This window comes from Saccostrea echinata, unplaced genomic scaffold (genome assembly GCF_033153115.1).
Source record: "Saccostrea echinata isolate AGI-Se365-2 ecotype Australia unplaced genomic scaffold, CSIRO_AGI_Sech_v1 ptg000022l, whole genome shotgun sequence".
NCBI classification, from domain to species: domain Eukaryota; kingdom Metazoa; phylum Mollusca; class Bivalvia; order Ostreida; family Ostreidae; genus Saccostrea; species Saccostrea echinata.
Window position 1 is genome coordinate 2,150,907 of NW_026889771.1, and position 12,189 is coordinate 2,163,095.

Below are 12,189 nucleotides of genomic sequence, written 5' to 3' on the forward strand. Positions count from 1 at the left end.
ACAGGGGGTTGTAATTACGATCGGACTTAATTGGGAGACGGTTATTAAAGACATTAACATCCATTGAATATTTTCTCATTTTTAAAATTAAAAAAAAACTTCCATTCATAAATTTATTATATCGTCGCTTATAACTAGTTCGAGTCCGTTCAGCTTTTCTCCCTATTTCAAGGCTACTTGTATTAAAGCAAGTGTGATTTTCCAAAAAGAAACATAAAATGAAGTACAGACCAAAAAATGCAATTTATTTTACATATATCTTTATACGATAATTTATATAGACATATAGATCTATATATAAACAATTAAATGTCTCATTTTTTTCTTTTCATTTTTTTAAATACAAGATAAACGATCGTAACCATGATACTGCAGATTTTTTTGATTACATTTTCCACAAGAAGTAGATGTAAAGAATATTATATTCTTAGAAGAATTTCCAACGGCACTTATCCTTATTTTCACTTTTTTAGTTAGATATCGTTGGCTTGAAATTCCAAATAATTTTCGTAAGTTTACGATCAAGGACCCTCACCCTGGCCGAGGTGTCGGTGGGCCGAGTTGTCTGACATTCCTAACTAAAAAGTGAAAATGAGGATAAGTGCCGTTGGAAATTCTTCAAAGAATATAATTCTTTTGGGAAAGATCATTTCCGTCTGTATTGGTTCTATTCTTTTTGTTCAGTATACCCACAATGCATTAGTGCCGCCATATTTGTCATACAATAAGACCGGGAACCCACGCGACTACCAAAACTTCGAAAAATCTTAGAAAAAGGGAGGTACGGGGTTCATTGATCAATAATGGCAGATAAGTTGGACTTAAGTCTAGATGATATAATCAAACAGAACAAAAAGGGAGGGCGTGGAGGAGGCCGAGGCGGGGGACGCGGTGGTGGTGGCAGATTCAACAAAAGCCCCCGCGGTGGTCGGAATCGGGGAAACCGTGGAGGAGGGGGACGAGGTGCCTTTAGAGGTGGTATACAGAAACGTAACAGCACGGGGAGATCTCAACAATACAGTCGTGTAAGTTTTATTTCAGTCTCAGCTATCAACCAGGTCCATTACAAATGAAAAGTAAGAATGTCACTGGACCTGAATCATTGCGAATTCGATACTTAATTAGAAAGTGAATTTGCAAAGCAAAATGAGTTCTTGTTTTTGTGACGTCATAAAAATTACACTGAACAAATGATTTGAATTAAAGTAAAAACTTAAACTGAATTGTGTAGTTGAATCGTCGGGCACAACTATTGATTTTTAGTGGAAATGAAGTTTTGTTGTCTGTATACAAATACCGACTATGTGTATAATACATTTCAGCCCAAGGAATTACCTGATGTTTGGCAACATGACATGTTTGATGGTGGTGTGGTCCCAGTCAAGCGATTTGGAGGCAGTGGTGGTGGAAGTGGAGATGGAAAACTTCACATCTCAAATCTTGACTTCGGTGTGAATGACTCTGATATACAGGTGCAGAAGCGTAACTGTGTAACCTAGGGGGTCTCATATCTAATAAGATGCCACAAAAATCAGTGATTTATGGGGGGCCAAAATGCCACCAATATTAGGCTGTTTGAACCAGTCTATGTGAAAAGACATCAGACTGCAGACCTGACCAATTTACAGTGTCCCACCTCTGATGCATCGTATTTTACACTGTATTGTAATGTCTGATATCTCAGTGTTTGGTTTTGAGTTTTACTGTTTGAAAGGGAGTCATAAATATGTTTATTTTTAAGAAAAAAAAATTGCACAAATCCAAGTACATAAATGAGTGTGATTAAAACCGCATAGACTAGAAGATTTCCTTGGCTCTGCATTTTTACGTTTCACTTTATCGGTCTGACAAATCTTGGTTTGGACCTTTGTGTTCCTCTAGTAGGAAGGACCAAATGTCCTATGTGACCAAATAAAAACTTTCAAACAGACTCCGTTTCCCCTTTAATAAAAATTAGCTTTTTTCCCCCAATTATAAATATGTTTTTCGCCAATTTCAAAAACAAAAGTCACCGAAATTGCTGATAAAAGTAAGTTGGTTTTGATTTTTAATTTCATAAAAAAGGTTTTGTGGTAAATTTGTAAAGCATTGGCGGTATCCATATGAACAGATACCAAGTTTGTTTTATAATAATTAGTGTTTAGTTCCCAGGTACAAGCTTTGTTGTTGATATTTTTAGTTTGACCGCTATTATTAAATATAGGGCCAGGCTAGTAACAGGAAATGGACAATACTTTAAGATTTCACTAAAATCAGCAAAACAACAGAAAAGGTTCTGTAAACTTGATAATTAAAAGAAGGCAGTTTATTAAATTAGAAAATAAGTAATTCCAAGATAATAAATCATAGTTATACAATATGTGGCTAAAATAAGTATGAGTTATGTCTGCATTCAAATTATTTACTGTTAAAAAAAAAAATTAAATTATTTATTTTATTTCATGAAATGAAATCTGAAGTAAACCTCAAACAAACACATTTGTTGTTCCTTATGTTTGATTCATTATTTTATGCATTCTTTTATCATTCTTATTTACTAAAAAGGATTTTCCCCAATTTTTAGGAAAATGCTGCTAATTTTTTCCAAAAGTTTAAAAACAAAAAGAATCACTGATAATCTAAATATAATATGTTGTATTTTTTTCAGTATCAAAGTTTTGAATTTATTCCAATAATCTTTACTTGGAGGGAATAAAGATTTTAAATTTTTGTCAAAATTGCAAATTTGAAATTGAATTTAAAAATTATAAGCACACACTTTGATTGAAACTTCACATGGATCATCCTTTTTTAATTCTACAGGAATTATTTGCTGAATTTGGTCCTCTTAAGATGGCTGCAGTCCATTATGACAAATCTGGAAGATCTATAGGAACAGCGGAGGTTGTATTTGAACGGCGTCCTGATGCTCAGAAGGCTATGAAACAGTACAATAATGTTCCTTTAGATGGTAAAAAACAATTCTAATATTCCACAACAATTGTTTAAGTATTTTCTTTTACTTTAATACAGCATAAATGATGCTTAAAAGTTTTCTTGATGCAGATAAGTGGAACTTTTATTACCTTTGATATAAATTTAAAAAATAAAGCCAAAGAGAAATAGAGATTATTAAGATTTGAAATTGTTTGTAGGTAGACCTATGAATATACAATTGATTGGTGCCACAGAGTCAGTCACAATGTCCAGCAGAATAGGGAGACGAGGTGGTGGATCTCTAGGAGGTGGTGGAAGGTGTGTCAGATTATCACATTTCTTTAAAATCTATTTTTGTTTTTGTTAATTCAAGGAAGGGAATAAAATATGGGCACATAAGTTACTGGTGTTTAGAAAACAAATTTTTACAAGGGCAAAAGAATAGCAAATATCTCAATATCACACAATTTCAGTCAAATTTTAAAGCTACTGTTTGCCCTTCTTATTTGGAAAAATCATGGACATTTCAAGATTTTGGGAATAATTTGCGGAGCGTTTCTCTTGGACAGTTTTGGAAATAAGACTGAAAAAAACTATTTAATTAACCAGACCAAGTTTTTACTTACCGGACAAAGCTTTTCTTTACATTCAAAAATATGTATAGATGTTATGATGTGACATATGATTATGTTATTGGGGGGGGGGGGTGTTATTTTTTCCTTGTGTGAAATTGAACTTTAAATAAATCCAGAGTTATGGTTATTAAAAAAAAACAAACAAAGAAATGATTATCATTAGATTAACAAGCTTTCTTTTCTATTGTTCAAAGTACATACTATGTCCTATTTTTCTTGTCATTGGGCTCTACAGATTGTCAAACATTTTCTTTAAACAATTAAAATGAATCAGTGTCTGCCTTAGTTAAAAAGTCAAAAAATGAAAAAAGCTCTGATCAGGATTTATAAACATTGTCTTCACTTGACCAATTTTGCTTATTTTGAACTTCAATAATATTGAAAAAAATCTGTTGGTCCCTTCAATTTCAATATATCTGGAGTAGACTTGTACTTTGTATTCACATGACTTCATATTGTTATGAGATGGAAGACCTGAATATTGTCTAAAATTAGCATATAATTACAGGAGATTTAGGACAGGATGGTCTATTCTCTGTTAAATAAGGTGACCTATAGTTACTTATTTCAACCTGAAACCCTGTTACAAATATGTATGTATTGGTTGTGACAAGAGCTTTCTTTGGATGTCTATTTTTGATTTCATAACCTTGACCTTGAAGATTGATTTGACCCACTTACATTGTAGTTTCATCTTGTCCATAACTTCTGTATGGTTTTTGCTAGGGCATTTATATTTCACATGCATCTTTCTTGTGACAAGGCCTTCCTTTTGATACCAAAATTGACCTTGACATAAAAATTTGAAGTACTTTTGAGTTTTGAGAAAATTTATCCTTGGCCATAACTTTGAATAGTCAGTGCTAGGGTTCTCTTATTTCTTGTGACAAGTCCTTTCTTTTGGTACCAACATTTTTGACCTGATGACCATAGCCTTGGAGCTTGACCTACTTTTGAGAAACTCTTCATCTTGACCATAATTTTTGAATGGTTAGTGCTAGGGCTTTCATATTTCACATGTTTATTCCTTGTGACAAGACCTTTCTCTGGATACCAATATTTTTGACTTCTTGAACTTGACTTGGACGTTTTACCTACTTTTGAAAGACTTCAACCTTGACATCAGTGTACCACAAATCTATCTTGCTTGTTGTTTTAACTTCAACTTGAAATGCACTGTAAATATGTATATATTTTTTCTGAAATGACTTATTATGCATACTCTCTAGTGAATTGAATATTTAAAATAACTTCATTTTCATCACAACTGAATCTACATGTATATATAAGCTATCTCTATTACTAGAACAGAGAAAATGTAGGAAATATAGATTTAAAAAAAAAATTGGCATGACAGAGTGGATATTGAACTATAATCATATAATACTGCTAAAAGGGTCAAAGGTGCATGATATAAAATATGTGTATCAAAATTTATTTGAGATAAAACTTTGATCAATTAATCCCACTGGAATATTTTGGACACCTATTTGGGGAATTTTTGATATTTTTTTCAGGGGAAATTGATGAAATTTGGTAATAATTCTGTATGAAAAAAATTATATACAGGTAACTCGAGAAACCTCGAAGTCCGCGGGACCGAGGAAAAACTTTGAGAGATCAAGAGTTCGAGTTTTCAAGAGTCCGGAATTTTCCGGGTTTGTTGACAGGTTTTAGAATTAGTCTTACCGGATGTAATAATTTTCATGCAGTGCTAACCTTTTACACGTGGTTTTTATAAAACAACGATATTTTTTCGTAATTCAGATGAATATTTCATTAAACTGAGTAAAGCAAAAAATGTATATCGTCATATCATGTATATTTATTTATTCTTTGTAATACAGACGTCATACTACGCATTCGTTACATGAAAACGACATTTTACAGCGTCGTATAGAGTTTTTTCTATTCCAAACATGATCATTGAACACAGTTCTGTAAGTATTTGTCCGCAATAAAAGTCGTCATATTGACATTGAGGCTGTTTCTGCTTTTTTCATATTTCGTTTAACTTTGACACTGACTCGAAATAAAAATTAAATTAGTGTTTTGCCTTTTAATAAATTACTACTTTTCAATGACACTGCGTCTCTAAATTATCTTAAAACAGTCGATGATAATTATTTTAATAGCATATAGGCAAAATATGATTCATTATAAATCAATTATCACCTTGCAGCATAAGTGTCACCTGAATAAACATCCTGTCCCTCGAGACCCGCGTCTTCTGCCTGGGGCCATTTAAATGTCCAGGTAAAGGTGCTAATTATATAATCTTGTATACACATAGCCACTTCGAGGTATCGAGGGTAAATTCTAATAGAATATGCATAGCGGGACTGCATTTTGACTTCGAGGGATCAAGGGTTTCGAGAGATCAAGAGTTCGAGAAATCAAGAGTAAATTTGCTTAGTGATGTAGTGGAAAAATTCGGGACCGGAGACTCACTTCGAGCGATCAAGAACTTCGAGAGATCGAAGTTCGAGCCATCAAGAGTTACCTGTATGTGTTAAGTATGTCCGTAAAAAATTCAGTAGTAGGTCAAAGCAAAGCAAGATTGGATATGGAGAGGTTTACCTGATAGGAGAAAATTTTGTTAGAAGTTGCAATTTATGATTGAAACAATTTGCTGATACTTCAGCAGTGATGCAGAAACACATTTGAAAAACAAACTCGGATTTGACAATCAAAATGTTTATGATCATGTCACAAGACTTGGCATTTTCAAAGTTTCTGTGAAACAAGACTAAATTTTTCCTGCATTACAGGCAGAATGGTATAACACAGATTCTCTTTATCAATATAAGTTTGAGACAAAAATGAAGGCAACAGAAGTGTGTAAGCATGTCCATTGTGTATATGGATGTAATATGTGGAATTTTTCTGACAGCAAATTTGGTGGCAACAGGCAACGAGGAGGTGGAGGAAACAGGGGTAACAGGGGCGGAAGAGGCAGAGGTGGGGGAGGACGAGGACGGGGGCGTGGTGGCAAAACCCAGATGACTGCAGAGGAACTAGATGCAGAGCTTGATGCTTATAACTCAAAGGTACTAATAGGCATTACTATAGTTAAGATCCATTAAATGTGTGGCAGATGAGTGCTGTATCTCATACAGAGTTGGACTGTAGGACATGCTATATCCATCAGCCTTTTTATTCTACATTGTGTCTTTGGTAGGACGTTATATCCATCAGCCTTTGTATTCTACATTGTGTCTTTGCTATCGATAAAGAAAATAAAAAGTTTACAAAAGTATAGAAAAGGTCTTTTAAAAATTCACAATCAGTCACAATGTAAGAATGAAGGAAATTTATCAAGTTTGTATCTAATGGACAATTCTTTTACTGTATACAGGATTGTTTTTGCCCCATGTTCACATATATTCACTTCCAGATGATTTTGCCATGTTTTTAAAGAACTACGCAAGGTAACTCCCGATTCCCGCCTACATTTTACAACCATTTAATTCAATATTGATGACAATTTGGCCATAAAATCTTTGTTTAATACAAAGAACAGTTCAATGGTAATTGATCAATTATTTTAATTCCAGTGCTAAATAGTAAAATATCCCTAATTCCAGCTCTTGAAATAAGGGGGGGGGGGGGGGGGTAGACAATATTTTCCACTGAAATCGGGCTATAAAGCATCACCGTATTCTGAAATAGTCTTGGATATGAATAAATGTTTCTTAAATCTTTTCTTATGTTTTATGCATATAAAATTAAGCATATATATTAGTAAAATATAATGTTTCAGTTGTAAAGCACTTGGAAATTGCTGAAAAAATAAGCATTTGTGTCGTTTTTTGTATATAAACATATGTTCCCCCCGTGAAACACAAAAAGCTTTGGTATGAATTTGTGAAATGACAGTCCATATTTCCATAGTACCCGTAAAAGGGAATTTTTGTTTCACGGGGGGGGGGGGGGGGGGGGGGAGATGTTTTAAAAATATTTTCCGTTTTCCGTTGATTTCTATAGTGAAAAACATGAGTTTTACCAAAATTTTAGAGTTATCTCTTGTTGTTTTCCCAAAGAAGTAATGTTTTATGAAAATCCATATAAATATCAATATAAATATTAAAAATCATTCGAATATATTAACTTTTGAAAATTGACTTGGAGGTAGGCGGGAGAACAATACTATCGTTCGCAGTTCTTTGCCTAGATAGAGTTATGTTAAAGAGATAAGTATGTTTAATTTCTACCATTTCAAATTCATCCAGTTGCAAAGGGGCCGAAAAAAGGCCATAATAAAAAGGATGAAAATTTCTCTGTCGAGGATATGCCCCTTCCAGAATCACTGAAGTATCATTTACTGGATATTCTGTCAGGTGAAATGTAAATTTTTGCCAGACTCAACTAAATGATGATGTAAGATGATTTATTGATATCATGTTTTTAAAAGTTTTGATGTCCTTTTTTAATGCAGAAATAAAAAAGAAAAGAAGGTGATTCAATGTTAAATTTTCCTATTGTCATTTCTTGACATTGGAAGGGAAGTAATTCTATATCACTAGCAAATCAATGGAAAGTGGGACTACCGGTAATCACATAAGCAAAAAACCATGATCAATGTTGAGTATGTTAAATTCTGAAATCCATGATAAGTCTTCACACACTAATATGCTGAGATTCTGCAGTATCATTTCTTTTTGGTGTGTTTGCTTTTTTTTCTTTTTTTAATTTAAATTTTTTCATTTTTTTGAAGGGGGGGGGGGGGGCTAGATTTTATAAACAACAGTTAGTATTAATTTTTATGCGAGTGGGTGTTTAACAGGCCTGTTAGAAATGAGTTTTGTTGCAAGGGGGATGCTCCACTTTGCAGTTCCCTTGTTTTTTTCTGAACTTAGCCAAAATTATTACTTATATCATATATGTTTCATTTGGACAGCTTTAAGTTGAGTGGAGGTTAGGAATAACTCTTCCTCTCTGTGTATACAACAAAGATATGTTTGATGCAAAGATTGATTAAGCATTATTTTTAAAAACATGGTGAAATTATATTTATGAAGTGTTTATTTGTCAATTACGATACCGGTACTTTATAGGTGATTTTTCCGTTATTTTGTAACTGAATCTGTTGTCAGTGTGATACAAATATTAAAAATCTTAATGTGCTTATTTTTTGTTACAGATGGATACAGACTAAAGAAAAGGCAGCTATTAATGGACAAATCGGTCATATTGATCAAGACACTCGAGCTTTAACGAAGTAACTGGACATATAATGCCTCAGAAATATTCTTTTATGATTGTGAATTAAGAACAGTGTCACATGGACTAAGGTACCTGTTCTCCTCAGACATTCTTGTTGATAAAGTCCAGTTCTCCTGATGATAAGGACATGCCAGGTGTGAAGCTGTTTTAAAGGAGTACTGATCTTATGTTTTATGTGTACTTTTTTAAAAAAAAATAGATAGACAATACTTTTGAATTGACTTTTATTTTGTGAAGTAGTTATCAGTAGTGAGATGTTAATACACTTGCATACACCTGTGATGGATGTTAAAATCTAAGAGGCGAAAATTTATTATTTTAATTTCAGTGGGTTGATTTTCACAATTGGAAAAGTTTAGCTATATTTTCATTTTAACAAATCATGTGAAAGTCTCTGAAGTATTTATGTTTTATTTCTCATTATTTTGCCTCATCTATACATCATACTCGCAATTATATGTTCACTGAATTTGTAAATAAAATGTACATGTATAACAGAAAGTACCCTCTTCTTGTTCTTTGGATAAATGGTAAACATTTGTAATCCTGAATTTTAATTATTATTAATGTCAGATAACACTCTATATTTCCCACAATGACCAATGTACATTGATGTGTAAAACATGAATATGCAGATTTTCCCATGTATTAAAATTTTTCTTCATGCTCATCTCCACAAATTGAAAAGCTATACTGCTTTCATTGGTGTAGACATTCCTGTTAAAGGTTATGGGGCAGATCCATTCCCATGTAATCTGACTAAATACATGGATGATGTAGATAGGAACTCAAACTTTGGATGACCTACATTTTTATGCCCTCTTTTGAAGAAGGGAGGGCATATTGCTTTGCTGCTGTTTGTCAGTCTGTCTGTCGGTCCACCAAGTTTCCATTCATTTTCTTCGCAGAGGTTGCACATACTGAAATGAAATTTGGTATACAGATTTATCATAACAATATCTAGGTCAAGTTCTGTTTTGGGTGCGATTGAGCAATTTTTGACAGATATATGCCCAATGGACTTTGAAAAATTCGAATTATTTGCAGTTTCTGTTCATTTTCTTCATAGAGGTTGCACATACTGAAATGAAATTTATTTGGTATACAGATTTATCATAAAAATATCTAGGTCAAGTTCTGTTTTGGGTACGATCGAGCAATGTTTGACAGATTTATGCCCCTTGGACTTGGAAAAATTCCAATTATTTGGGGGGGGGGGGGGGAGGGGGGGCATAAGTGTTTCGCAAACATCTGTTATTTTGATGAGTTTTTAAATCAGATCCATTCCCATGTAACTTTTAGCCATATCCCGACCAAATCTGCGTCAGACTTGCATTTTCTGTATGAGTGCATTAGACTTCCATTTCTGGATGAGTGAAGGTGAATTCAAGTCTTAAGTAACTATATGCCCTACCCTGACCGTACTTGTTTCAGATGCTGCATCTAGAGATGTACACTGCTAGACTTACTTTGGATGCTGCATCCGACCTACATTCACTGGATGATTGAACAGGTTAAGGTTTTAGGAGCAGCTCAGGGATACACACTACCAGGCATGCTTTTATGCAGCATGAACAGGATTATATTGGAGCAGTTCTATCCCTATCAGCCTTATGTGGTCAAAATTGCACAGATGTTGCATTTAAGGATGTACACTACTAGATCAACTTCAAAAGCTGCAACTGACTTACAAGTAACTATAAACCCTATGGTGACCAAACTTGCAGCCAAGGACGTTGCTTCTAGGAATGCACACTTCTAGAAGATTTCTTTGGAACTGCTTTATTTTTGGATAAAACTTCACTGAGGCTCATAATCTTCGATTATGTATTTTATTCCGACTCCCTTCCTTTGATGCCCTTTATTTAATTTAAAGTCTTCATCCTGTCATTTTCCATACTGGCTTATTTTTAGCTCACTTCAACAAACTTGTAATAACGTCAGTGTCGGCGTCCCAGATTAAAGTTTTTGGAGCAGATTTCTTTACAAGTACTTCTATACCCTATATTAATCAGGGATGCATAGAGGATGCTTCTAGTATGTTTCATTGTACCAGTCAAGGTTTCAGATGCTCCAATTTCAGCTGAAAAATGACAAGGTTAAAGTTCTTGGAGCAGGTTAAAGTTTTGGAGCAGGTCTCTTTTCCAAGTAACTATAAGCCCTAAATTGACCAGACGTGCATGGATGATACATCTAAGGATGCACACTACCAGGCTTGCTTCTGACGCTGGATGAAATATATGGATCTGACCTAGATTTTCCGGTGAGTGATCAGGTTAAAGTTTTTGAGCAGGTCTTATTTCCAAGTAAATATAAGCCCTATATTGACCACATGCTTGGATGATACATCTAAGGATGCACACTACTAGACTTGATTCGGATGCTGGATCTGACCTACCTTTTTTCGGATGAGTAACCAGGTTAAAGTTTTTGGAGCAGGTCCAATATCCAAGTAACTTTAAGCCATATGTTGACCAAACTTGCGTGGATGATACATCTTAATATGCAAACTACCAAGCTTGCTTTGGATGCTGTATTTGACCTACATTTTTCAGATGAGTGACCAGGTTAAAGTAAACTATAAGGGCTATCTGAACCAAATTTGCATGGATGATGCTTCAGGGATGAACACTCTCACACTTGCTTCAGATGCTGGATTTGACTTATATTTCCTGGATGAGTGACTAGTTTTTAGGTAAGTCCATCCCAATTAACTGCAAGCCCTATCGGACCAAAATTGCATAAATGTTGCATCTAGGGATGCACACTACTAGATTATTAGTTCAATGTGGGACTTTGTCTTACTTGAAGACATTTGTTGAGGTGAGCTCTGTAATCTCTTATTACCTATGTTTTATATTTATTTTTATCTCTCTGCATTTCTCGTTCATATCAAACCATAAAGACTTTAATTTTTATGACGTCGAGCTCTTGGAGCTCGAACGTCATATAGCAAGCGCCCAGTTGAAATCGCGATCGGATATGTACGCGACCGAATGTGTCAGTCGATGCATCCGCAATAGAAAATGGCAATAGCTATAAACCAATTTCTTTGAAAACGCTCAAAATGAATAATACATGTACCTTGAAAATAAAATTGCATCAATTATATCTGCAATTAATTCTATTGCAAAACAACAATATTATGTTTTATTCTCACACAAGAAAAACGTGATGGTTGTTGCGGATGAATTTCTACAGAAAGGGTGCGTTGAATAACATGAATAACATTTCCGAACGATAACCGTGTAACATAAACAACACAACAGGAGGTAAAATAATTACAAAATTACATAAACACGAATACTTCAAGACTAAAAAGATTGAATTTCTAAATCTTAGCTTTACTTATACAATCTTCTACCAACTCTATCCTAAAAACCGATGATATTGACCAGTATTACTGTATTTC

General features: G+C 34.0%; 1 protein-coding gene across 1 annotated transcript; it reads left to right on the plus strand.

The window, feature by feature from the left end:
- Positions 1-709: 709 nt before the first annotated feature.
- LOC133190780 (THO complex subunit 4-like) lies at positions 710-9,278 on the plus strand. The gene is made up of 6 exons (XM_061326466.1): positions 710-1,025; positions 1,323-1,472; positions 2,803-2,950; positions 3,135-3,234; positions 6,445-6,601; positions 8,695-9,278. Exons 1-6 carry the CDS (start codon positions 804-806, stop codon positions 8,707-8,709), a joined length of 792 nt encoding a protein of 263 aa, XP_061182450.1. The 5' UTR covers positions 710-803; the 3' UTR covers positions 8,710-9,278.
- Positions 9,279-12,189: the final 2,911 nt, after the last annotated feature.